This window comes from Acinonyx jubatus, chromosome A3 (assembly GCF_027475565.1).
Source record: "Acinonyx jubatus isolate Ajub_Pintada_27869175 chromosome A3, VMU_Ajub_asm_v1.0, whole genome shotgun sequence".
NCBI classification, from domain to species: domain Eukaryota; kingdom Metazoa; phylum Chordata; class Mammalia; order Carnivora; family Felidae; genus Acinonyx; species Acinonyx jubatus.
The window spans coordinates 100,910,494-100,937,475 of NC_069388.1; the positions used below are offsets into that span (position 1 = coordinate 100,910,494).

Below are 26,982 nucleotides of genomic sequence, written 5' to 3' on the forward strand. Positions count from 1 at the left end.
GTTTAATTTCCTGATTTTGATGATTGTTCTGTAGTTATGAAATTGAATGTCCTTGTTCTTTTTTTTTTTCTAAGTTTATTTATTTACTTTGAGAGAGAGAGCGAGAGATAGCTCATGTGCATGTACAAGCCAGGGAGAGACAGAGAGAGAATCCTAAGCCAACTCCACACTGTCAGCACGGGGCCCTATTCAGGGCTTGAACCCACAAACTGTGAGATCATGATCTGAGCCAAAGTCAAGAGTTGGATACTTAACAACTGAGCCACCCACGTGCCCCTGAATGTCCTTGTTCTTAGGGAATGCACATTGAATCATTTTGGGCTAAAGGAGCATGATATCTGGAACTTTCTATACATACACGCAAACGCATACACAAAGAGAAAGAGAGAGAATGATAAGACATGACAAAATGAGAATAATTAGTGAATCTGGTTGAAGGATATATTGGAGTTCTATAATTTTTGCAACTTTTTTTGGTGTTTGAAATTATATAAAAAGTTACAAAAATATTGTTGGAAAAATACCATGCTCAAAAGTTAAGTGAATCAGGGGTGCCTGGGTGGCTCAGTCAGTTGAGCGTCCAACTTTTGCTCAGGTCATGATCTCACAGCTGGTGAGTTCGAGCCCCACTCTGGGCTCTGTGCTGATAGCTCAGAGCCTGGAGCCTGCTTCGGATTCTGTGTCTCCCTCTCTCTTTGTCCCTCCCCTGCTCACTCTCTGTCTCTCTCTCTCAAAAATGAATAAACATTTAAAAATTTTAAACAAAAAGTTAAGTGAATTAGAAACAAAAAGGATTCAAAACTGTACACAAGTCCTCAAAAAATTAAAATTAGAATTACCATGTGATCAGGAAATTCCAGTTCTGGGTATATATCCAAAAGAATTGAAAGCACAGACTCTACTAGATATTTGTATACGTGTATTCATAGTGGCATTGTTTTTAAGAGCCAAAAGGTGGAAGCAACCAAAGTGTCCATCAATGGTCGAATGCATAAACAAAATGTGGTAACATATACACATACACAGTGGATCATGACTTAGTCTTAAAAAGGAAGGAAATTCTGACAACATGGATGAACCTTGAGGACACTATGCTAGGTGAAATAAGTGAGTCATACAAATACTGTGTGATTCCACTTATATGAGGGATGTACAGTAGTCAAATTCACAGAGACAGAAAGAATAATGGTTGCCAGGGGGAAAGCAGGGATAAGGGGAGATAGGGAGCTAGTGTTGAATGGGTACAGAGTTTCAGTTTGGGAAGATGAAAAAAGTCTTAGAGATAGATGGTGGTGATGTTTGCACAGCAGTGTGAATGTACTTAATGCCACTTTAATGGTACACTTACAAATGGGTAAGCTGATAAATTTGGTTCAGTATATTTGAACATACACATACAAAAAATATGGAGCCGGGGACGGTATATAGTGTGACTCCAATTATATAAAAAGAAAAACATTCATGGAAAGAAACTTGCCAGAATATTTATAGCAATTTACTTAGGAGTTTGAGAACAGAGTGAATTTATAGCAATTTAATACTCTTTTGTACATTCTTAAGTTTTTTTAACACAGTGCGTTTGTAACCACACACACACAAAAAAGCACACAAAATTTTGAGAGAAGCTGAGTGTCTTTTTTGTCTGTTTCCATATGAATGCCTTTGTTGTATTGTATTGTCTGTTCCGGGCAAGTAAGTGATTTATAAAGAGAATTGTCCATGCTCATGACCATGAGAAATGGTCCAGCTCACCAATCAGGACAATACTGCAAATAATTCATATTCTGATTCGGGTTTGGCTCCATTGGCTTTCTGGGCAGCTCCTTGGGCACTTCTCAAGACAAGCCAAATGGAGGCAATCAGTACAAAACGTGGTAAGTGTTCTGCTGGCAAGTTTCCTTGTCTTTCTCTGCTGGGTAAGCTCTCAGGAAGCCAGAAAGAACTTGCTCCATCAGCAGAATAGTGTTGGCAACAGGACAGGCTTCAGGGAAGATCCCACAAGAAAAGGTCAACACAATATGTGTTTCCTTTTGCTTAAAAATGTATTGGATGATAAACATTTAGAAAATATGAATGAGATGAGGAAGAAAATAATTGCCCATAAGCCTACTGCCTAAAGATAACCACCATGAACATCTTGGTATACATTGATTAATTTTCCCTTTCTCTCCCTCTTCCCACTCCCTCTTCCCATCCTATTTTCTTCCCCTTCTCTCCCTTTTCTTTCCTTCTTTCCTTCCTTCCTTCTTTCTTTCTTTCTTTCTTTCTTTCTTTCTTTCTTTTCTTTCTTTCTTTTCTTTCTTTCTTTCTTTTGAGAGAGAGAGCAGGAGAGAGGGGCAGAGGGAGAAAGAGAGAATCTTAAGTGGACTCCACACTCAGTGCAGAGCCTGATGCAGGGTTTGATCTCATGACCCCTTGATCTCATGATCTCATGACCTGAGCCAAAATCAGGAGTCAGACATTTAGCCAACTGAGCCACCCAGGTGCCCCTCTCCCTTTTCCTTTTTTTAATGCATATAAAAAATATCTGTGTAAATCTGTCTGTCTATCTATCTATCTATCTATCTATCTCTCTCTCTCTCTCTCTCTCGTACTGTTATCTCCAGTTCCAGTCTAATACCACAGGGTTCTTTCTTACCTTCCCCTTTCTTTGTAGCTTCTCCAACATGAGAATCCTGGCTCTCATTATCCAAAATATGTGCACTTATCTGTTCAGCCCTAGTGTACACATTAAAAAGTTGCAAACTTAACCTGTAGCCATATGAGAAACAAATTGACTAACTAGAGGGCAGTATTTGTGTGTAATTTGTTTTGTTTTTAGTCTGACCTTATCCAGGAAAAATACTGTTCTGCAAAGTTACTTAGGTTAGTTCTTTTTCTTCCCAATCCCTTTCAGAATTGTCATGTTATCCATTTGTAATCATAATAGTTTTGTACTGTTGCATTGCAAATTGCCACAGCTTGAAACAGTACATATTTATTATCTCACAGTGTCTGTGGGTCAGGAGACTGGGCCTGGGGCAGCTGGTCCACTGCTTTGGGTCTCAGCAGGCTGGGTGAGCTGTGTGACTCAAGTGTCAGAGGGGGCTGCAATAGTTGTGGCTTGGGTCTCTTTTCTAAGCTAACTGGTTGTTGGTGGAATTGTTTCTTAGGGTTGCAGAACCAGGGCCCTGACACACGGCCCTCTCCAGAATGTGGCAGTTTGTTTCTTCAAGGCCAACCAAAGAGTGTCCTTGCTGCTTCAAATCTGTATCACCCACACCCTCTTTTGAAGGCTCACCTGATTTGGTCAGGCCCACTCAAGATACCCTCCTTTTGATGAACTCAAGCCAACTGATTAGAGACCTTAATTACATCTGAAAAAATTTCCTTTTCCATATAACATAACTTGATCATAGAGTGACATTCCATCCTATTCACAGGCCCTATTCACATGTAAGGAAGGAGAGGCCATTATACAGGCTGTGTGCACCAGGGATGAGAATTTGGGGGCCATTTTAGAATTCTGACAATTTTAGTAACTAGTTAAATTTATTTGTTCCTTTTCATGTTTCATTCTGGGTGTTTCCCCACATGCTGGTTGATTTTAAAACATGTATTTTTGGGGGGTGCCTGGGTGGCTCAGTCAGTTAAATGTCCGACTTCAGCTCAGGTCATGATCTCACGGTTCGTGGGTTCAAACCCTGTGTCAAGCTCTGTGCTGACAGCTTAGAGCCTGGAGCCTGCTTCAGATTCTGTGTCCCCCTCTCTCTCTGCCCCTCCCCTGTCACACTCTGTGTGTCTCTCTCTCAAAAATAAACAAGCATTAAAAAAAAAATTTTAGGGGCACCTGGGTGGCTCAGTTGGTTAAGCAAACGACTTCGGCTCAGGTCGTGATCTCACAGTTCGTGGGTTTGAGCCCCACATCGGGCTCTGTGCTGACAGCTCGGAGCCTGGAGCCTGCTTTGGATTCTGTGCTCCTCCTATGCTCGTGCTCTGTCTCTCAATAATAAATAAACATTAAAAAAATTTTTTTTTTAATTTTTAATTTTGCCCCTCCCATGCTCATGCCCCTCTGCCCCTCCCATGCTCATGCTCTGTCTCTCTCTGTCTCTCAAAAATAAATAAACGTTAAAAAAAATTAGAAAATATTTTTAAACATGTATTTTTTTAAATGTTTGTTTATTTTGGGAGAAAGAGGCAGAGAGAATGGGAGGAGCAGAGAGAGAATCTCAAGCAGGCTCCACTCTGTTAGTGCAGAGCCTGACTTGGGGCTTGATCCCACAAACCGTGAGACCATGACCTGAGCCAAAATCAAGAGTCAGATGCTTAACCGACTGAGCCACCCAGTCACCCCTGAATTTTGAATCATAGTTACAAAGGTTTCCTGATACCAAGATTAAAGAGGCATTCACTTATGTTTTTTTCTAGTACTTGTATGTTTTTGATTTCACATTAGATTCCCTAATCCATTCAGAGTTCAATTTTGTGTATATCTTGAAATAGCAGTCTCACTATGTTTTGCCAGATGGCATTCCGTTCTCCAAGCACTGTTTATTATGAAGTCTATTTTTACCCAAATAATTTGAGATGTACCTTTATTTTCTCATGTGGGAGGTAATTTTTAAAAATTAAATGCCGTACAGAGGTGCCTTGGTGGCTTAGTTGGTTAAGTTTCTGACTGAATTTTGGTTCACAGTTCATGAGATCGAGCCCCACATCAGGCTCTGCGCTGACAGTGCAAAGCCTGCCTGGGGTTCTCTCTCCCCGTCTCTCCCTGCCCCTGCTTGGCTTGTGTGCACTCTCTCTCTCTCTCCCTCACTATCATTCAAAGTAAATTAAAAAAAAATTAAATACGGTACATTAAGAATGAAAAGTTTTAGTGCTTCTATATAGCATTGGCTCCTTCTAGAGAAAATTTAATATATTCTGGTGGGCATTTAATGTAGGGAAAGGTCATGCTTATCCAATTGAAGCCTTGAGATGATTCAAGATGAATTTCAGTCTTTAGGAAAAGGTATCTATTTCTCGTTTGTTCTTACTCCTGGGGTGTGGCTTTTGGGGGTCACAGCTGGAATCCTGGGGTGTTCCTCAGGCTTGCTTCACATTGACGAGACCCAAACTCTAATTTTTGTCTTCTCAGCACGTTAAGATTGCTGAAGTGGTGTAGCTACTGTTTTGTGCATGGCTTTTCTGCCTCGTGGCCTGTTACTCAGAAATAAGTCCTGGCTGTCTCTGCTGCCCTCTGGGTTTAGTAAACTACTTTATCCATCTTTTAGAACTGTTCTTGGTGAGAAGTTTAGTCTGATACCCTCATGGCTTAAAGCAGAAGGTTGAGAATGTTGATAATTATGACTCCAAGCATGATCTGAAAGATCATCAATAATACAATTCAAACCAGAGAGTAAAAGCAGATAGAAATCATGCATGAAAACAACAACAACAACAACAACAACAACAACAAACAGGGGTGGCACAGTCAGTTAAGCGTCAGACTCTTGACCTCAGCTCAGGTCATGATCTCGAGGTTCATGATTTCAGGCCCCGCATTGGGCTTGGTGCTGATGGTGTGGAGGCTGCTTGGGATTCTGTCTCTCCTTCTCTTTGACCCTTCCCACTTTGTACTCTCTCTCTCATAATAAATAAATAACCTTAAAAATTTTTTAAAGAAAAAAAATAGTAGAATTGGAGGACAGATCCAGGAGACCCATTTTGCAAATAATGGGGCTTCTAGAAGGATAAAAATGAAGAAATTGAGGAGAGGACGTAATTAAACAAATAATGGAAGAAGATTTCCCTGAGCCTATTAATGACCCAAGTCTGTACACAAAAACTGCTCCCCTGTGGTTCTTGGTGAGGCTGAGGAGAAAAGATACACATAAAACATGTCAAAATTCCTGAACTCTAAGTGCTTTCAGACACAAGAAAAATGAATTACTTACAAAGGAAAATCAATTGGACTGGTATTTGGATTTCACACCTGTAACTCTGGAGGCCAGCAGGTGCTGGAATCGGGTCTGTGGGCGGCCAAGAGGAAAGTCACGTCAGATAGAATGGCCCCTCATCATTCCGTTCCCCTGAGCATAGGAAGGATGTATATAGTGCAGATGTGCAAGGATGTAGTCACTCTTACCACCATGTACCCCAACTGCAAAAACCAAGAAGATCAAGGAAAATAAGGATAAACAACACTAACCCACAAGCAGAAACCAGACCTCAAGGTAAGGGAAGATGAAGAAGAAAAGACCTTTGTACAGGACAATATCTTGGAATGCTTAATAGTCAAAATTCTAGGAAGGGAAGATACAATGCTGAGGGAAATTCCAACAGTAGCTTCAAATGAATAACATTAAAGGATCTCAGCCAAATCTGAAAGCAGGGATGGGAGTGAGGGGCAAGGGGAGGACAGAAGAATGTCTCACAAGTCTCAAGGAAGAGGGAGGAGCATGGGGAAGTCCAGCAGGTCACCGTGGGGTGTCTGCTGACATTCTCTGTATGAAGCATCTGTACTCAAGGTCCTATTAGGGCATAGTCATTTGAATCGCCTTAACACAGGACTCCACAGCCTCCTTTCACATATACAGCCCTGATCCTTGACAGTTTTCTCTCCCTCCTTTTTTTTTTTAAAGTTTATTTATTTTGAAAGAAACAGAGTGCAAGTGGGGGAGGGGCAGAGAGAGAGAGAGAGAGAGAGAGAGAGAGAGAGAGAGAGGGAGAGAGAGAATCCCAAGCAGGCTCCACACCGTAGCACAGAGCCTGATGCAGGGCTTGAACCTACGAACCTCAAGACCATGACCCAAGCCCAAGTCAGATGCTTAACCTACTGAGCCACCCAGGTGCCCCTCTCCCCTCCTTTTAACATCGAGAAATGAGAAAACCCAGGAAGTCCAGCTGCGTGGGTGGAAGTCCCAGTTCTGCCGCTGAGCAGCTGCCAGGATGTGGCAGGTCATATTTATGGGCACGTCCACTGCAGCTGGTGTGCAAATTCTCCAAGAGGAATTAAACATAAAGTAAGGGAGGGAGGCAGCCATCATACATTCCTTCCCTCTTCCCTTTACCCCTGGTGTGTCAGCATTTTGCCATGCGGGGTCGTTTGGTTTGTGTGATTCTGTGTACTGGGAACTCAAGGGATATTTCACATGAGGGTAGCTGGGATGTTGGGAGCCGGCTGGGATAAGGGGCTTTGAAACTGGCCGCCACTAGATAAGGGACCAAAAGCTGAGAGGAGCTTCTCCGTGATTACTCCAGCTGGCACTCCTGTGTCTTCTCAGCCTGCAACTCCAAAGGCACAGAGCTCAGCCTCCTTTCCAAAGGATAATCATAAGGGAGCAGAGGACTTTTCTTGTTTTGTTTGCATGACTGGGGATTACTCTTGAGAGAGAAATGTTTCCATCACATGAAGACAGTTGCTGTGGACATCTGTGTTATGCAAAACCTCTCCTCTTGATAACATGGATTGAAATGACATTCTAGATATTTCTCTCTTACAAAAAGAGGCTTTTTTTTTCTTTTGTAGTATTTATACATGTTCATTGCAGCAGAGAAAATGAGAGCAATTCAAAAAGTAATTAAGCATATTTTTACATGCCAAGAAAAAAACACAGTTTGATGATTTTCCTTCTAGAGAGAGAGTTCTCTGTGTAGATCTGTACATAACTGAAAACAAATCACATCTTGCCATGCATGCCATTCTATAATTTGGTTTTATTTACTCAACACTATGTCTTGGAGAGGCTTCTATCACCATAAATACAGACCTACGTCACCAGTTTAAGGGCTTCATAGTACTCTAAATTCTATGTATCATAACTTCCTTATGGGTATATTTTTTTTTGTATCACTGTATGTTGGCAATTCTGACTAGAAATGTGTCTGTCCAGGCTGGCAGGAGACTCTGAGGAGGAGTGGCTCTGGGAGGAAATAATGCCTACTGCTGAGTCTCTGGTCCTGTCTGGGAGGAACATCGTGCTGGTGGCTCAGAAGCTCCATCTTCAGCCGGGATGTCAAAGCCACCAGGAGGAGCTAGTGACTACAGCTCAGCAGATCCTGGTGGACACCACAAAGGTGAGGCTGGTATCAGACTGGCTAGCTGGTCAGTTGGACATAGCTCATTGCTGGGAAGCATGGATGGGGCAAGTCATTCCCACAGTGGATGCCCCTGCAGAGAGAGACCTCTGCCCAAGCTTCCGGCAGGATCACAGCACAGAGTTCATTACCTATTTAATAAATGCTAAGTGTGGAAGCTGCCATGGGGAGCTACTAAATTAGGGTCTTTAAAAAAAAATTTTTTTTTTTAATCTTTATTTTTGAGACGGAGAGAGACAAGAGTGTGAGCTGGGAAGGAACAAAGAGAGAAGGAGACACAGAATCCAAAGCAGGCTCCGGGCTCTGAGCTGTCAGCACAGAGCCCGATGCTGGGATCGAACTCGTGAACCACGAGTTCATGACCTGAGCCAAAGTCAAATGCTTAACTGAGCCACTGAGGCGCCCCTAGGGTCTGTGGTCTTAAACCCATGTGTGGCACCTCATCCCCACACTTGGCAATCAACCCCCTAATAAGAAGGTATCACTGAGGGACTCACTTTTCACCTTGCCCTTGGCCAGGAGCTGTGGGGGAACATTTGCTGAAACCTCTGCAGGTCTCAATCTATTTGGCAAACCCGGCTCCAAAGTGAAACCTCTGCTGTTAGGATCTCCCGAGGCTAGACCAGCCTCTTGGCCTCCAAAGACTCCCCATTTTCCTAACATTCCACCATATGGTACAACTCTTTTAGGTTGGGGCATTGTTCCCTGTTAGGATCTATATAATATTATCACAGTATTATCAGCATTCATCATTAAAGCTTTCATAATGTGGATTATTGTTGTGTGGTGTGTGTGTGTGGTGGGGGGGATGAGGAGTGTTGGCAACTGAACAGATCCTCATTAAAGTGAGATTGGAAATGGGGACAAAGCCCATAGAGAGGCAAAGCCATAGGGCTTTGGGCACCTGCTGATGGGAGTAGCAGAGGGGAAGAAGGGAGGGTCTTGGAAGTGTTTGGGTGCCAGCTCTGTTGCAGGGGATGAATAGAGCCATCCAGGAGGGGTAGAATCAGGCTAGGAAAGATTCTCAGAGTCACTTCCTGGACAGGCCATCTTTCCAGCCTCCATCCTCCTCATCCAAATAGTAAATCCTTCCTGAACACTTTGTGGTAACACGTGGGTTCCCAAATAAGACAGTTGGTTGTACCTCTTCTGACCTGGAGGTATTCAATCCAAAACCAAGTTGGACCCCACATTAAATGTGGGTCAAATTTAGGAAGCCTCACGTTTTCAGTTAGGCCAAATATTTTCCTTAAACATCGCTCCTAGATGACTTGTTTTGGCCCTGACATTCTATACTATTTAGCCTTGGGATGTTTGTAAAACGGGGTGAGGAGGTTGATGGGGTGAAGGGGGTGGCAGGGGGTGAGGGGGCTGGGGGGAGTGGAGAGGGTGGGGAGGGAAAGCAGCTGCCGTTGCTTCTGCTATCGCTCCAGGAACATGCCAGCATTTTCAAGCTTCTCTTCCCCTGGCTGCCCATACAGGTCCTGCTCCTAGAAGACGCAGCGATGGCGAGGAAGATAGTGCGGGCGGCGGGTTGGTGCCTGACCTGCCTGGACGCGCTGGAGGACGCGGCCTCGCTGCGCGGCCCCTTCGCCGACCTGGCCGCCGCGCTGCTACGCCTGGGCCGCCTGACTGCGCGCGGGCCCGGGGAGCGCCTGGACCACGCCGGCCGCCTGCTGCGGGGCTGTGTCCCCGCGCTGCTCGAGGCCGCCCGCGGCCACCTGCAGCGCCCTTGCGACCCGCAGCTGGCCGCTTCCCAGCGCCACACTTTGGCCCAGACCAGGAAGACCCTAGGCGAGCTGCTGGCGCAGCTGGAGCCCAGCGCCGCGGCCCCAGCGGCCAGCGCCCAAACCGGCGCGCTCACCTGGCGCCTGCGGCGGCTGCGCGAGCTTCTGTCGGCGCCCGGGCACGAGCGCATGCGCGGCGGCCCTCTAGACGCCCTGTTGGCGGCCGTAGTGTGGCACTGCATGCGTCTGGCCGCTTGCTCCGCACCGCCGGAGAGGCTGCGCTTGGTGGCCCGCTGCGGCCAGCTGCTGGAGCTGCGGAGCGCCGGGCGCCTGGGTCGGATCGACAGGCATCTGGGAGAAGGCCGGGCCTCCGGGAGCCTGGAACCCGGGCGGGAGTGTGTGGAGCTGCAGGCCGCCACTGAGGCCCTGTGCCAAGGAGTCCGCTCTGGGCTGCTGCACCAGATCCTGGACACGTTCACTGATACGCAAAGCCCTCTTCAACGACTGGTCCAGGCTGCCTTGGCCACTCGCCCAGTCAGCTCCCTGTGTGATGGCCAGGCCTTGCCAAAGAATCTCCAGCTTTTCCTTGCCGCTTTCCGTGACCAGGCCAAGCAGATGCTCAGAGTGGCTCACTTGGTTTGCTGCCCTCGACAACAAACTGGCAAAGACATGGAGGTCACCATGGCAGGCCTTTGGGGGCTTGTGGTCAGAGTGCAGCAACTTTTCTCACAAAGTCCCCAAGGATCTGGTCTGGACTGGAGCCCAGCTTCCTTGCAGGCCCTGCTTCAGGCATGGACCAGGGCATCGGAAGGCCTGTTGGCATGTTTTGATGATGTTCTCAATATTCCTGAGTTCCTGAGTGTGTCCATTCAAGAAATGACCAAGCACTTGGACTTCTTTAGATGGGCTTTGAGAAAGGGAGATTCCAGAGACTTTCCCCAACTTGTGGCATATTTACAGGGTCGGGCCACTCACATAGTGCAGGTGATGAGCAGGTATGTGGACCAAGATCGAGATCCCATTTTCCGGAATGGCCTGAGAGTCTTGATCCAGCAGCTGGAGCAGTCTTCCCTGTTCCTGAGTGAAGCTGCTGAGTGCTGTTTGGGTGGGCACAGTGCTCAGGACACAGAAGTATTTTTAACCATGGCAAAACATCTGATCTGTTCAGCCCAGAGCATCCAAGAAGGGCTGGATGGGACTAACCACCCAGATATCCTCAGCCCGCTTCGGGACCAAGTCCAAAGGTTTGACACTGCTAAGGAACAACCTTATTTTATTCTCCCCAGCCTCCAGGACTCCACAACTCCTGCACTGGAACACCAGGGAGAACCTGGGTTGGGGGAAAGCAATTCAGGCATCTCCTATCCACTGAGGAACAATCTTTCCCACCCTTTGATTCCTGACATGCATCTACAGAGTGGGGACCCTCCACTACCAGCCGTCAGCAAATTCATCGTTGCTGTAGAGAGCCAGAGCCACCAGGCAGTGACCACAGCTAGCACCAACCTGCAGGAACAAAACGCCGCTGTGGATGCAGCTCAAGAGGCCTTGGCTGGGGAGGGACCACTGGGGTCAGAGGGGATGCCTGGACTCCAAGAAATCCCAACACTAACACCTTCTATTGTTGACCTAGGAACAGAGATAGAACCTTGCACGACTGCTAGAACCGGCGGGCTTCCGGAAGTGGCTCTCCAGCTGTCTGGGAGACCCAGGGAAACCGGGCAGGGCTTGGTAGCCAGGGCTGGTGACTGGTACCCTCTGTGTCAACAGCTCTTTTGTCACAACCCAGCAGGTGATCTTCTAGGGAACATGGCAGTGTTCATGGAGCTGCAGCAGAATTTGGCCTCAATGGTTCAACTAGCAGCCAAAAGTGAGCCTGTGGATTGGGGTAAGAAGGACCCTGACTCAGCTGGGCGTCCAGAAGCACTTTTACAAATGCAAGGCAGATTGGAGGAGGTGCAGACCCATGCTAAACAGCTGTTGGACAAGGTTCTGGCTTTCGATAGCCTCCAAGCCCCTACGTCATGGGACGAAAGCTTTGAGGATGGGTGCCTTCTATGGTCAGTGGCTGTCCAAGACCTGCTCCAGTGCATGGAGAGACTCAGCAGGAGACAAGGCCTGTTCTTACTGCCCCTGCGGCGGGCCGTGAAGGACCAGCAGGGACTGCAGGAAGAGTTGGCCCAGGCAGCAGCTGTTTCTCAGAGGCTACTAGAGGCTGCCAGGCTGTCTGGCCTCCTGTGTGGGGATGCGCAGATAAAATGTGAGGTCTCATTTTTGTGCAGGGAAATCCATGTGCTCACAGATGCTCTGCTGGATGTGGCACAGATCCTGGCCTCCTCCCCCAAACCATCTCCCAGTCTGTCCACACGCTTTGAACTGCTCTGCTTGGAGTTCTCCTTTCAAGCCAAGGCCCTCACTGGCCACCTCAGCATCATCAACGCAGACTATGAACATGTCTTCCAAGATGCCTTCTATCCAAGGCTCTCTGTCTATAAAGAACCTCAGGCCAGGCCAGAAAGCTCCCTGGAAAGAATGGTGTCTGGTATCCAAGCTGCACAGGGAATTGTGGCAGGAAGTCAAGAGTCTGGGCCCTGCCAGGAGGACCTTCTTAGGGCTCTGGAGAGCATTTTTGTCCTCACCCAGGAGGTGGCCCAGAGGGTCCCAGTGCTCCAAGAACACTCAGAGGAGTGGAGAATGCACACCCTGGACTGGCTTCAGTGGGAGTGGGCAGCCAAAGCCCATCATGCCATGGCCCAGCTCCAGGCCTGGAAAGGTGGTCACACCAAGGCCTGGGCACTCTTGGCCCAGTGCCTGAAGCCCAGTGATGAGACGGCAGTGATGAAGCCCAGGGATGAACAGGCCTCTGCCCAGCCCCAGCTCCACTGTGAGGAGGGTGCCTCAGGAGCTGTTGCAGTGGGCAGTGTGGATTCTCGGGGTGCTGCCCCAAAAGACACCCCAGGGAACTCAGGGGGGGCCTGCACTGTGGACCCAGACGTCACTGGGACAATTGCAGCAGACCTGGACACGGTAGGACTGCCAGCATCTTTCCTTCTCCCCCACCACCGCCCTCTTTCTAGTAACCAAAGGCCACTGCCAAGTTCCAGAAAAAGCTGTCTTGGTGCCCACGTGTGTAATTCACATCTGGCAGGCAGCACAGTACAGCCTTTGAGAGCCTGAGATCAGGAATCAGACTGCCTGGGCTGTGCCTGCCTCTGGCATTTCCTAGCTCTGAGACCTCAGTGAAGCTTCTTAGCTACGTTGGCCTCCAAGATTCTAGTCTAGAAAATGGGAATATTGATACTCTTCTGGCAGAGAGTTAATAAAAGCTTCCATGTAAAATACTCGCACTTGTCTGGCACATAGGAAGGGTCCTCTAAGTAGTAGCTATAATTACTGACTTATGTGAAGTTTTTCTCCGTTGGCCCAACTGGAAATGGTCCCCCTTTGCTGTGACCGACAGCACCTCTCCTGTGGGTCAGGCTGCTTCATGCAGCCTGCACCAATGTGATGTTACCTCCCTGTCCCAATCAGGGTTCTTTTGTTTGCAAATGACGGGGATCCAGCAGGAAGCAGTGCAGGCAAAAAGAAAGATTTATTAGAAGGGCACTGGGTCTGTTCAACACCTTCCACACATAGTCATTTCCTTCTAAGGCACCAGACAGGACAGTCAGCCATTGTGAAGCCCAGACATCTGATTTACTTATACTGGCTATCACCAAAGTAGGTTGGCAGTGCCCAAGAAATTCCCTAGCAAGTGTGCTCAGCCCAGCATTTTATTCACCACTCGATCTGTCCCCTCCATGACCTCATGCTTGGCTGCATGGACCCTCCCAAACCCTTCCCTGGGCCTTCTCCCAACACAAAGCCCATCAGACCATGTGCCCCCACCCCCTTACTCTTCCTTTTTCTCCCTGAAGTGTCATTACCATGAGAGGGGACCCTCTTCCCAAAGTAGTTGGGAGGAGAGCAGATACAGTGCCTTTTTCCCTACAGCCTAAGGCCTCTTGCCTCAGATCCCCAACCCGCCTAACAGAAGGCTGATGAACAGTTTTGGAGAGGCAGGGAATTATTAAATTGAAGAAGCAACAAGAAAGGATAGCGAAGCCAGATGACGCCTCAATATGCACAAGCACAGAGGGGCGTCTGGGTAGCTCAGTCTGTCGAGCCTCTGACTTCGGCTCAGGTCAGGATCTCGCTTGTGGGGCCTGCATCAGGCTCAGAACTTGTATCTCCCAATTTCGATAGAATTTATTATCATGTTCAAGACTTCACACCTTTCCAACAGTGACACCTAACAGTTATATCCCTTCTGAGGCATTAGTATGCTGCACTGGGGGACTGGAGAAAAAGCAGGGCTGGGGGCAGGCCCGAGGTCCCTCCCACCCCGTTCCCTTCCCACCTACACCTAGGGCACAGCCCTTGCCCTAAGGAGCTCAGGATCTGACAGGCGAGGCAGAGAGAAATCAAGGCCACTCTTGATCCTCTGCTATTGGATTTGCCTCCAAGCCAGAACAACTTGTCTCAATTCCAGAGTCTGGAAAAGGCTTAGGGGAGGCTCCAAGAAGGGTCCAATAAAAAAATCACCTGGTCCAATAAAAAAATCACCAGGTCTAGTGCTGAATGCCCTGCCCACTTCTGGATGCCAGCAGTAGCTCTCTTTCTCACTAGAAAATTAACAAGGAAGTCCATGGGAGAGAATTCCTAAGTATTCATATCAGAACTGTAAAGTGCTTTCATGTAGAATGATTGGTGAGAAAGTGTCTGGGTCCCAAAGTTAGAACATTCAAGGATTCCTGCACTTCCTCAAGAAGCTGTAAATTCTCCCATGTAAGGCCTAAAACTTGACAGGAGAGAACAGGTGGTATTTGAACCGTACTGGGATCCCAGCATGCCAGGTTTCTGGATGAACAGAGCCTGGAGGAATAGGGATTCACTGTTTCCCTACCCACGTGGAGTAAACTGCCTGGAGCGGCCAGCATGTGGGGAATCAGCAGGGTGGGAGGGACCTCTTGACTCCCACTCTTCTTTTTTTTTTAATGTTTATTTATTTTTGAGAGACTGCATGAGTGGGGGAGGGGCCGAGAGATGGGGACAGAGGATCTGAAGCGGGCTCTGCGCTGACAGCAGGGAGCCCGATTTGGGTCTTGAACTCACGAACCATGGGATCATGACCTGAGCTGGAGTCTGACGTTCAACCGACTGGGCCACACAGGCGCTCCACCCACCCTTCTTCAAAAAGTGGCGCGAGGGCCCTTGATAGCAGCACAGGAGTTTCAAGGCCTGAGCATCTGGAGTCTCATTAGCTGTACCCTGTCCTTTGGCAGGAGCAGCCGCACAGCCCAGCACCTGGCTCCACAGGCCCACTGGCCTGGCTGGGCCCTGAGCCGGACCAGCTGCTCCCGGAGGATGGCGGCGTGGAAGGGGGGAGCAGGATCATCCAGATTACCCGAGAGATGGCTACAGAGGTGCTCCTGATGGCTCAGAGTCTGAGGAGGAGAGGACCCGTCTTGGTACTTGGCCTTCAGCGGGCAGCCGTGGTAGCAGGGCTGGGTACCCTGGGGGAAGAGAAGCCCCCGACTGCTGCCCTGCAGGAGGTGGGCCAGGCCAGGCAGGGCAGCTCCCAGAAAAGAAAGACCACACTGTGGACTAGTGGGATTGTAGCATTCTAACGTGCTGTCTTCTTCCTCTGTCTGGGTGTGTCCTAGAGTTCACTTCTCTTTTTCCCTCTTCTTTTGTGCTCAGTCACTAAATCTTGGTTTTATGGCACCAGGGAAGGTAATTTGCCGGAAACTGCAATTCAGTAAAACCAAGGACTCATTCATATCCCCAGAAGGATGAGCTGAAGGGAGCTATTTACATTCTTAAAAATTCCCCCAAATGGAAATAACAGAGCGGCACCCTCCTGATGGATAGCCATTCAGGGCCAGCACAGCCTAGAGGGGGAGGGGGTGGCTTTCCACTGGCTTTTGGAGACCACCTGCAGTGCTGTGTGGCCGTTCTAACTCTCTTTAGTCCTCTTCCTGATTCAAACCCAGCAGCCACCACACCCAAGGCTCAGACCTTTCATTGCCCTGCCCAGTTGAAACAGTCCCTTTTTCACAGGGTCGTTACATCACAATGGGCAGTGGTTACTTCCTGCTGACTCCCATTTTCTTTCCAAACATCTCAGGTATTCTAATTTATATAGGACTTGGGTGCTAGTGGTGCTGTGTGGCTGAGGGCCCAGGACTATACTAATCCTCTACCCCATGGAGTGTTCCCTGGGGAAATGCACACATAAGGGGAAATGCCAAAAGAAAAATCAAATGATAATTTTAAAATGTTTGTTTGTTTTGAGTGAGCATAAGTGGGGGAAGGGCAGGAAGAGAGGGAGAGAGAGAATCCCAACCAGGCTCTGCACTGACAGTGACAGGGCTCATCTCACAAACCGTGAGATCATGACCTGAGCTGAAATCAAGAGTCGGCCACTTAACTGACTGAGCCACCTGGCACCTCAAATGATAATTTTTAACAGTGAGGCTAGTGCCTGGTAAGATGAAGTGCCTCTGCAGAATTCTCCCACAAACCTCCCAAATCTCAATGTTAATACCTCCCAGATTTTAACAACCAAAGTCAAACAGAGAAAATAATTTAAAATAGCTGCTGAGGGGGAAACTGGCAGCACGGGGGTGCGGGACGTAAAGTTTCCTGAAGCAGAACGTCAGATCCCATGACATTAATCTAGAACCCACCATGCCAGCAGCTCTTCAGCTCAGAGCTGGAGGAGACGAGGAGGGAGGTGGGAAAATTGGAAGACGGTGTCCCTTGGAGAGACAGAAAAGGTAAACACTTCCTTTCGTGGTGGAGGTCTGCATACGCTTACTCTCATGTGGTTACTCGCATCTCTGAGACCTCTTCAGGGGAGCCCTTCCCCTTCCCACATGGAGGTGATCTCATGGTAGACTTGCCACAACATCATGGCATCTCACATCTTCGTTTGCTCAACAAATACTTGTGGAACATCTTCTGTGGGCCAGCAGAGAACAAAGGCATTCCTTAGTCATTGTCCAGCCTGAAGAACTGTAGCAGTACTGTTTACTGTATCAAATATCCCCAGGAAAAGGGGGGGGGGGTCTCTCACCCTTCCCTACCAGATTCTTTTATTATTCTTTTTCATTCTCATCCTAAAGACCAGTGATTCTGAAGTCAGGTCATCAAACCCACACTTAGCACATCGAGAGAGTGAGTGGACGCAAAGAGCTTGTCTGTGTCTGTCTTTTATCTATATTAGTTGCCTCAACATACACCATTATGTTTAAGATTTTATTTGGATAAAAGGTGCTGTTTTCTGTCACCCATTAAGGATCATGTCCCATCCAAGAAGCTGTACATGTAGCTGTAGTCTACACGTACCTTTGCACCTTTGTTGCAGCCAAGATCACCTTCAACCTGGATGTTCCCCATACCTGGACCTTCTTAGGGGCCTCATTTCTGCCCTGGGCCTGCTGAAAACTAACCCTGAGCCAGTGCAGGCCACAGCCCCCATGGGAAAAGGGCTAGATCACGAACAGGAGGCTGGGCTGCTTTCCCTTCAGCAGTCCCCCCACAGAAGCAAGGGCGTGGACTTCTTCATTCTGCTGGCTTTCAGGAGAGTAAGCATCTGAGTGGCTGGTCTTGAAGTCTGTGGAGGAGGTTCGAGAGCTTATGGTTTTAGACCAAGCTAAGACACGTTCACTCTGGGGCTGAAGTACATTGTGCTAGGCAAGTTTGGGATGCTTTACGATTTGCCACTGATTTCTTCTGGAAAACCTGTGAGGGCTTTACCTACTTCTGACTTTCATCTCTTTGATATAGACCAAAGATCAGCTCATTACCTCTGCTAGGAAAATCGCGACTTTTGGACAAAAGTTCGCCAGACTTATCCGCATCATCGCCAAGAACTGCATAGATCAAAGATGTTCCCAGGAGCTTTTGTGTGTGGTAGACCAGATTCAAACAATGAGCAACCAGCTCCGCATCATCTCCAGGTAGGAAATGGTTTTGGTTGTGACTGCTGTGCTCTGCTTTCTCAAGAGCCAGAGGGAGGGCTTAGGCAGTTCTTTTTCTTTTTCTTTTTGTGTACTTTTAAAAATATTTCCTTCAGGAGCCTACATTTATGTTGAGGATACTAAATAAATGTTGAAAATATAGAGAAGTATTACAGAGGACAAAAAAATACATTTTTAGCCACTGTCATTTCTCCCTTTATCTCAAAAATATTAGATCTGGTAATATACATAAGAAAGGAAAAAAAAAGATTGAACATGGAAAACTAGTTCCTGAGGAGGTGTGAACATAAAGTAACCATAAGGGATGTTTAAAACCCAAATACATCAGGACTTCTGTTCCCCTTCAAGGCTCCCCTTGCTTCACAGTGCTGTGCACCTGCTCCAGCGGTCCTATGCCCTCACATCACATCAGAGTTCCATCTGCAAACGTAAATGCCTGATCTCTACTTTATAACCACAGTTAAATTTTGACCATTAGTTCTTTTATTTGTTTTTATACTAGGCATATTTAACCAAAAAATCAGTTATCTAAAAATACATTAATTACAAAGTGAAAGCGCCATGAATGTAATCGGCCTAAGAAAAACTATACCAGTACACGGCTTACATTAAGATTTATTCATTTAATGTGCTCAGACTTTGGAGTTGAGCAGTTTTTATTAATCATCTCCTTATAACAGCTTTTGTGTTGGTAATATAGAACATCATAATGGCAGCATGGAATGGTTTCATTTCACCGAGTCTCCTGATACCTGCATTGGCACATTTGTCAGTAACAAACTTGTATTCATAATATTCTTTTTTTTTAATTTTTATTTTTTAACATTTATTCATTTTTGGGAGATAGTGAGAGACAGAGTGTGAGTGGGGGATGGGCAGAGAGAGAGAGAGAGAGAGAGAGAGAGAGAATCTGAAGCAGGCTCCATGCTCTGAGCTGTCAGCACAGAGCCTGATATGGGACTCGAACTCACGAGCCATGAGATCATAACCTGAGCTGAAGTTGGACACTTAACCGACTGAGCCACCCAGGTGCCCCAATATTCTTTTTTTTAAGTTTATTTATTTATTTTGGGGGGAAGAGGGCAGAGAGAGAGAGGGGGAGGGAGGGAGAAAACCCCAAGCAGGCTCCATGCCGTCAACCCAGAGCCTGACACTGGGCCTGACACTCAAACCCACGAACCATGAGATCATGACCTGAGCCAAAACCAAGAGTCAGATGCTCAATTGACTGAGCCATCCAGGTACCTCCCGTATTTGTAATATTCTTATATTATGGGAAAGCTTGATAGCTAAAACTATTATCAGTCACTGTGAGGCATAAAAATAACATTGCTAAGACCAGGGTATATAAATTTTTTAAATAATTATATAAAAATAAAATGTGGCTACTCTTCTCTAGGAAATAATATTTCAGGTATATAATCATCTCAAGGATAGCTACTCAAACTTTACTGCTTAGGACACAGGAACTGGTATTAATGTTAGCATTTCAGTTATGGGTCATGTTATAAGGGTACCTGGGATTTGTTTCAGTTAGGTATGGTAACACCTGCAAATGTGGAAAGGACTTTCTTGGAGGAAGAAGATTCCTAGGAACAGGAGGCATAGCATGCCATACAGGACCACACAGGAAAGTGCCAGAGTTGTTCAAAAAGCAGAGGGAGCAAAGGGGAAACCTGACGAGAGCCTTTACTGGAGTTTTCGTGGGAAGGAGTGGGCATGGCAGGGGAAGCAGGCAGATTTCCGACAGACTGGATTGAATACTTTCAATGAGCCCTGGAGTATGGAGATTATCTCTAGTTGTCTGGTACCTAGCCCTGGGGCAGGGCTATGGCCCCAAGGGTAAGAGCTCCACAAAGGAGGTATTCAAGACAGGGCTTTGCACTGGCTAGTTTGCAGGTGTAAGTGCCAGGAGTCATTTACTGACTCTCTAAGAAGCGGCTAACGCCGCAGGGGCGGTCTTTCCAATGTCAGTAAGGTCCTAAAATGTCAACGCATCAGAAATACAGAAAATAAAAAGACATGATTAATACAGGTATATTTATCAAGCTCTCAATCCTTTAAAGGAGGTGAATTTCACAACATCTTTATTTACTTTTGTAGGAAACAACTTGTATAACTAAATCCAGTTACATTCACTATAAAACAAATATCATTGAGGTGTATAATTTAATTAGGAGGTACCGGTCTGATCTTTGAGTAGAATGGTTTTTTTTTTTTTTTTTTTAATTTTTAATGTTTACTTATTTAGAGAGAGAGAGACAGAGACAGAGACAGAACATGAGCAGGGGAGGGGCAGAGAAAGAGGGAGACACAGAATCTGAAGGAGTCTCCAGGCTCCCAGCTGTCATCACAGAGCCTGATGTGGGGCTCAAACTCAGGAACCATGAGACCATGACCTGAGCTGAAGTCGGACACTTAACCGACTGAGCCACCCTGGCGCCCTGAGAACTATTAAGTCCTGAGTACAATTGTATGCAAAATTTCTTGTTGCCTTCCTCATATATGGATGTTGGCATTTGTTTTGCCACGTCTCTTCAGTTATTTTCTTTAAAAACATACTTCTTGTTAATTTGTAGATAACTGTCCGATTCATACTTTCTTAATACTAAAACATAAATTTTATTTTAAAAATGTTACATTTGCCTTCGGAACATTTTTTTTCCCCAGAGTAGTCCCTGTAAATGCATCCCAGTGTTCTGGAAGAGTCTCACATTGTAGAACCTTCCAGTATTTATTTGAGACAGCATCTCTTCCCTGGTGTAACATTGTCTGCTTTCTTCCTGTAAACTCTCAAGTGTAAAGGCCTCTCTGGCAAGAAGCAGGTCCTCTGAAGAGCTCCTGCTGGAAAATGCTCAACAGCTCCTCCGGGCCGTGTCCAAGACCGTGAGGACCACAGAAGCTGCAAGTCTGCGGGTAAGTGCTGACCCCATCTGAAAGTGGCCACTGGCAGAGACTACACACATATGGCACCACGGCTCTGGGCCACAGGCAGAAAGAAACATTTATGAAAATGTAAACTCTGGGGCTTCTGGGTATCAGTCAGTTAAGTGTCCAACTCTTGATTTCAGCTCAGATCATGATCTTACAGTTTGTGGGTTCGACAGGGAGCCTGCTTGGGATTCTCTCTCTCCCTGTCTCTCTGCCACTCTTTCTCTCTCTCTCTCTCTCAAAATAAATAAATTAATTATTTAAAAGAAATTGTAAACTCCATGTGCACTTGTGATGAGCACTGGCTGCTGCATGGAAGTGTGGAATCACTATATCGTACACCTGAAAATAATCTAACACTGTATGCTAACTATACTGGAATTCGAATTTAAAAAAAAAAGTAAACTCCATGAAGCCACAGACCTAGAATTGTGGCTGGTGCATGGAGGTGCTAAGTAAATAGAATGAGAACTTCCATTTCAAGTTTAAAGCAACTTTGTACCGGCTAAGCTCAAAGAGTACATTGAATAGACATGCATTTGCAAAATGGGCATAGTTTAGCTAAGGTTCCAGAGTCTCTTGAAGGCTGAGCTCTTCTGCTTAGGCCTGGCCCCGAGGGAGCCGAGTCCCTCCTTACTGGCATGGCCACAGTCCCAGCCTCCCACTCACCCTGCAGCACCACCTGAGGTGGGACAGTCCCCACAGCCCAGTCTCCTAGCCACTTGTGTGCAGGAGAACCTGAGGGCAGGGCTGTGTCCTTACCGTGGGCACCTGTGTCCGGGCTCCGCTTAGGCCACTGGCCAAAGACCCACGGATAGTTTGCATAAACCAAAATGAAGAAAGCAAGATCCAAAAGGAGGCAGAATTTGGGGTAGAGAGAGCATTTTTAATTGGCTGCATTCTCCGAACATTTGATTCTGACCAACATAAGATCCTTTGTTCTGTTGTGCTTCTTTCATGAGAGAGGGAATGAGTGGGCTTTAATTCAGAGGATCCCTTCAAACACAGTTCCTTGATCTCTGTTCAATTAGGGCCAGTGGTGCCTGGCCTGACTCAGTCAGAAGAGCATGTGACTCTTTTTAAATTTAATTTAAAATCTAATCTAATCAAAAATAAAATAAAATCTAATCTAATCTCATTTTAGAGAGAGCATGTGAGCAGGGGAGGGGCAGAGAGAGAGAGAGAGAGAGAGAGAGAGAGAGAGAGAGAGAATCCCAAGCAGGCCCCACGCTCAGCATGGAGCCCAATGCAGGGGTCAATCCCATGACCCTAGAATCGTGACCTGAGCCAAAATCCAGAGTTGGATGCTCAACTGACTGAGCCACCCAGGCGCCTCAAGAGCATGTGACTCCTGATCTCAGGAGTTTGAGCCCCATGTTGGGTGCAGTGATTACATACATACATACAAGGAAAAAAATTAGGGCCAAAATGTCAGAAAATGAGCTCCACTGTCAGTCAGTGGAGTCTGCTAACTAAGCAAGAGCTCATGTCAGCTGACCTTGGGAAGGTGTGCACAGTGTCCCCCAGGACATGTAATTACCTCTCTCTCCTCCAGGGCTTGAGACAGCCTTCCTCAGATCCAGAAGAACTGGAAGTTGCTGCCTTCTGTGTGCAGTGGAGAAGAAAACTGCTAAGGCACAGACTCCGAGAAACTTCAAACCTGGACTATGATGAGCTGGGCCTGCGAAAAACAAGCACAGAAGGGCCCCTAACATTAGCAGCCCTGGTTCCAGAAGCATTCTAAAGACTGAGAAATACTCTCTGAGTCAGACTGTCTGTTGATGTGTGCCTTGGCCCTGAGATGGGCAGCCAGAGTGGGGAGTGACTCTTAGGCTGAAATAGGCTCACATTGTAGAACCTTCTACATGGGGGTTGGGCAGGTGGGGGGGTTGGTGGCAGGGGCTAGGCCTTGCACAGAGCTGCCTTGGCAGTCCTCCCAGTGAGGGGGAATGTCCCTGGGCCCCTGGTGAGGCTGATCCCCTGGGAATGATACTTCAGTTTCTGGGCTTAGAAGGAACATCACATATAGACTGTAGGAGGAGGGGGAAAAACATCGACGCCCTGTTACTTAAGCCTTTATTAAGGTGTTGCAAAGTGAGAACAGTATCAGTTGTGCAGGAAGCCAGGTACTGAAAGATGTGTAGGTTACACTGGGGAGGTCAGTCAAGTTCAAGGTATGGGGAAACTAAAATTTGTGTTAGCCTGGGATGAGCTCCCTATAAGGACTGGTTTGCGTGGCTACTTGAAGATTGGTTTGCATTTTCTAGGATTTTTATTAAACTGGAATCATGTAATAGTGTTCTTTCCTACCCCCCCCCCCCCCCCCCCAGCTTCTTTCCTTCAGCATGATCACTGCAAGATGATCCTTTTCAGATGCTCAGGACTCTTGGCCATACTTAGGTCCCAAGATTTCCTCCTAGGTTTTCTTCTGAAAGTTGGATGTAGAGATTTATCCATTTTATTTATCTTTTTAAATAACCAACTTTTGGTTTTATTGACTTTCTTTCCTAGATTTCTGTTTTCTACTTCATGGATTCCTTCTCTTTAATATTTCTTTTTTTTTTTTAATGTTTTACTTATTTTTGAGAGAGAGAGAGAGCACATGTGAGTGGGGGAAGGGCAGGGAGAGAAGGGGACAGAGGATCTGAAGTGGGCTCTGTGCTAACAGCAGTGAGCCCAATGTGGGGCTGGAGCCCATGAACCAGGAAATCATAACCTGAGCCAAAACCAAGAGACACTGAATTAACTGAGCCACCCAGGTGCCCCTCTTTGATATTTGTTATCATGCCTTTGCGCTTAACTTGTTCTCCTTTTCAAGTTTCTGCATGTGCAACCAGAGATCATTATTCTGTAGCATTCTTTTCTATTACAGGCTCTTACTGCTGTGATTTCTAAGCACTACTTCAGCATTAGCCTCCAATTTTTATTTTTTTCTTTCTCATACATTCTAATTTCCTTTTTGAATTCTTTGTTGACCATGGATTATTTGCAACTGTGTTATTTAGTTTCAAAGTATTTGGGGGGAATTTCCAGGTATTTTTTTCTGTTTTGATTTCGGATTTAATTCCTTTGTGGTCAAAAGACATTCTTTGTATTATTTGAATCCTTTTAAGTTTACCGAGCTTTGTTTTGGGGCCTGGGGTATAGTTTATCTGGATAAATGTTCCACGTGCAGTAGGGAAGAATGTACATTCTGCTGTTGATAGGTGGAGTCTTCTATGAACACCAGCTGGGGCAAGTTGATTGACTCTGTTGTTCAAGTTTTCCATGATGTTCCCTGATGTTCATTCTACTTTTTCCATCCATTTTGAGCGAAGGGTATTGAAATCTGCAACTAGAAGTGTGAATTTGCCTGTTGGGTTTAATCTCTCTTAAGAGTGACTGTCCTATGCTGCCTGGGGTCCAACTCTGAACTCTATTGTTTTGTATGTTTCATCTGGCTGTTCTGGGGATGAAGGGTGTGTGTGTGTGTGTGTGTGTGTGTGTGTGTGTATAACCTAGCCTCTGTTACTCCCTCTTGGCCAGCAGGGGAAGTACTTGTTTCTCTTTTCAAACTACCTTTTCTCTGGCTCATGTTTGAGTCTCCTTTTTCAGAAACATTCCCTGGGTCTTCTCCTGCTATTCAGAACCAAGTTCCAAGAAATATTAGTCTATTACTGCTGTTTTGTTTCCTTACCATCCACCAATCCTTCAAAACTCTGGCTTCATTTTTCATTTTTTTCCCAATTTGTCAGATGCAATGGGCTCTTCTCCGAATTTGGTCTCCCTGAGTTCTTGACTGGTCCAACTCCAGGGACCTCTTCCTTCTTGACACTCTCTCCTCCGTGGGCCTCCTCTCTGCAGTTTTCCCCTTTGCTGACTGCAGCTTTTTATTCCCTTTGCTCCTTTCCCCCACCTCCACCTGTTCTCTCCTCCACATTGTCACCCTTTATCCTCTCTAATTGCAATTTTGTTTAGGTTTCTTTGTGGCTTCAAATCCTTTGCCCCAAGCACAGGGGAACCAGGAGTCAGACTGCTGCCGGCTCTTTGGCCCTTGCTGAAGAATCACTGCACCGTCAGAGCAAAGCGTTTTAAGGATAGGCTTGTTGCTTCAGGCATCCCGTCTCTACCCCAGTGCCATGGTGGGGAGGGAGAGCCCTTCCCAGTTGCTCCAGACAGTTGGGAGGGGAGGCTTTTGGAAAGGCCTGTGAGGGAGACAGGTACCAGTTTGAGGGTGGGGTGAAGCTGGGTTGAATCTTGCCACAAGGATGGGATCTGTATCGTGTGTGTCTCATCCGTTCACCCCTGACACCTAGCACGGAGCCCAAAGCGTTCAGTGTTAGAGGTGTGCGAGGGATGGGTTTGCTACTCCATCTGTGAGCGGTTATCCAACATGGCCTCCAGATGGCGATCAGACTCAGCTGTCCTGCCTGTAAGGGGCTGAAACACATACAGGACCAGTTCCTCCCTGGAAGAGAGGGAGCATTGCAGCATTGGGTCCTTCTCCAAGCACCCTGTGGCTCAGCGGCCACGAGAAGTGGCACCCGGCCACTGTAGTTACATGCTTCCTGCATCTCAGTCTCCTCCATTCAACTGTAAACTCCAAGCCCATCTGCCCCATTTGCATCTGAATCCCCAGAGCCTATTGTGGAGCCTGACAAAGGATAGGTGCTTAGTATTTGCTGAATGAATACATAAAGCATAGGTGGTTATTCACAACTAGCTAAAATATCTTCCTGGTAAAAATATCGCACAAAGTACAGAAAACTAGGCAATCTCCCCATTTTTCTTGTATGTGTGTATATATATGTATACACACACACACACACACACACACAGAAATATCATTCACAGCAGTGAAGCTCCAGGTTTATAGAATAAGCCCCACTTCCTGTCTTCCAGGATATTTCTTGGTTTTAAATTCTGGATTGGAAGCAGGGCTATGTGTTGACCTCCTGATAATTTCTAAAGATCTCACTCCACGGGGCACCAGAGTGGCTCAGTCAGTTAAGCAAGCATCTGACTTTGCTCAGGTCATAATCTCATGGTCCATGGGTTCAATCCCCACGTCTGGCTCTGTGCTGACAGCTCAGTCTGGAGCCAGCTTCGGATTCTGTGACTCCCTCTCTCTTTGCCCCTCCCCTGCTCACACTGTGTCTCTCTCTCAAAAATAAACATTAAAAAAAAATTAAAGATCTCACTCTAGTGTAGTAAAGGCACCCAATCTTCCACACTGTGTATGTACACATATATTTATGCATGTGTTTCTATGCATGTGTAAAATATAAAGTTATGTAATTATTCATTATACACATTATGACAGTATTTAATAATGTTGCTTTCAAAATAAACACTTCACCTTTACAATCTCTTGTAATATTTTGAAACCAAAATTCAAGTCTCGAACTTTTTTGTAGACTTTTGACAAGGCTGTGGGAGCTGGAAGCGTGCCACCCATGTGGATAAAGGCCTCTGATCTGCAATTCCAGCCTGTCACGTCCTAGCGATTATTGAGGGAGCTCCTGCTGAGGAACAGAAACCCAGAAACCACACGAGGTCCTGGGGAAATAGAGGCAAATAGAATAAGAGCTCACAGTGCAACAGAGGACAAATTCTCAGCTCATTCGCAGACAGCACAATTAGTTCTCTGCTGATCCAGGGGTGTGACAACCAGAGTGGGGAAGGCACTGGAAAAGAATCCTGGAATGCAAAGCCACGGAGTTTGGACTTTTTGTGCAGATAAGGGAAACCCTGGAGGGCTTTTAAGGCAATGAGTGAAAGGATGATAGCTGCATTGTACGATGAAATAACTGGTTGCTTGCAGCGTGGAGGATTCAGATGTGGGCTCTCGCACTCCGTTCGCGTTCCTTTGAGGTGATTCAGCTGTGGGATCTGGCACCCCACCCCAACGTCAGCCAGAATGTCTCCACTTTCATCCAGTTTGCACACTGGGGTTTCACATACATTTTTCATTCGGGAAATGTAGGATATAAAAGCAGTCTATCCTATCCATCTCTGTAACCCAACACCTACTAGCATATGCTGACTGTTCAAACAATCTTTCTCAAATGAGTGATGGATCCCAGTTTTGTCTATGAGGAAGGTGATGCTCTGGGAAGTCCCGACTCGCCCAGTGTTGCACTGCTCAGGAGAGTATGCTCCAGGACGAGATTGCTAGCTCTCAAAGAAGACTTTTCCACAGAGTTGCTCAATAAGTAAGTCCAGGAATCTACAAGTCCCCCTTATTCAAGACA

The 26,982-nt window shown here is 46.6% G+C and overlaps 1 protein-coding gene across 8 annotated transcripts in view; it reads left to right on the forward strand.

Moving 5' to 3' along the window:
- The window catches only part of LOC106975994 (uncharacterized), a 38,610-nt gene extending 12,708 nt beyond the window's left edge, over nucleotides 1–25,902 (forward strand). For 6 of the 8 annotated variants that reach the window (XM_053200918.1, XM_053200917.1, XM_053200921.1 and 3 more), the window contains 6 exons: nucleotides 7,860–8,043; nucleotides 9,546–12,818; nucleotides 15,116–15,301; nucleotides 17,625–17,797; nucleotides 20,617–20,734; nucleotides 22,305–25,902. In XM_053200918.1, coding sequence (XP_053056893.1) covers nucleotides 7,860–8,043; nucleotides 9,546–12,818; nucleotides 15,116–15,301; nucleotides 17,625–17,797; nucleotides 20,617–20,734; nucleotides 22,305–22,493 — 4,123 coding nt within the window. In that variant the 3' untranslated portion in view covers nucleotides 22,494–25,902. The remainder of the gene's footprint in view (nucleotides 1–7,859; nucleotides 8,044–9,545; nucleotides 12,819–15,115; nucleotides 15,302–17,624; nucleotides 17,798–20,616; nucleotides 20,735–22,304) is intronic. The other 2 variants (XM_053200922.1, XM_053200923.1) reach the window with 2 other exon arrangements.
- Nucleotides 25,903–26,982: the final 1,080 nt, after the last annotated feature.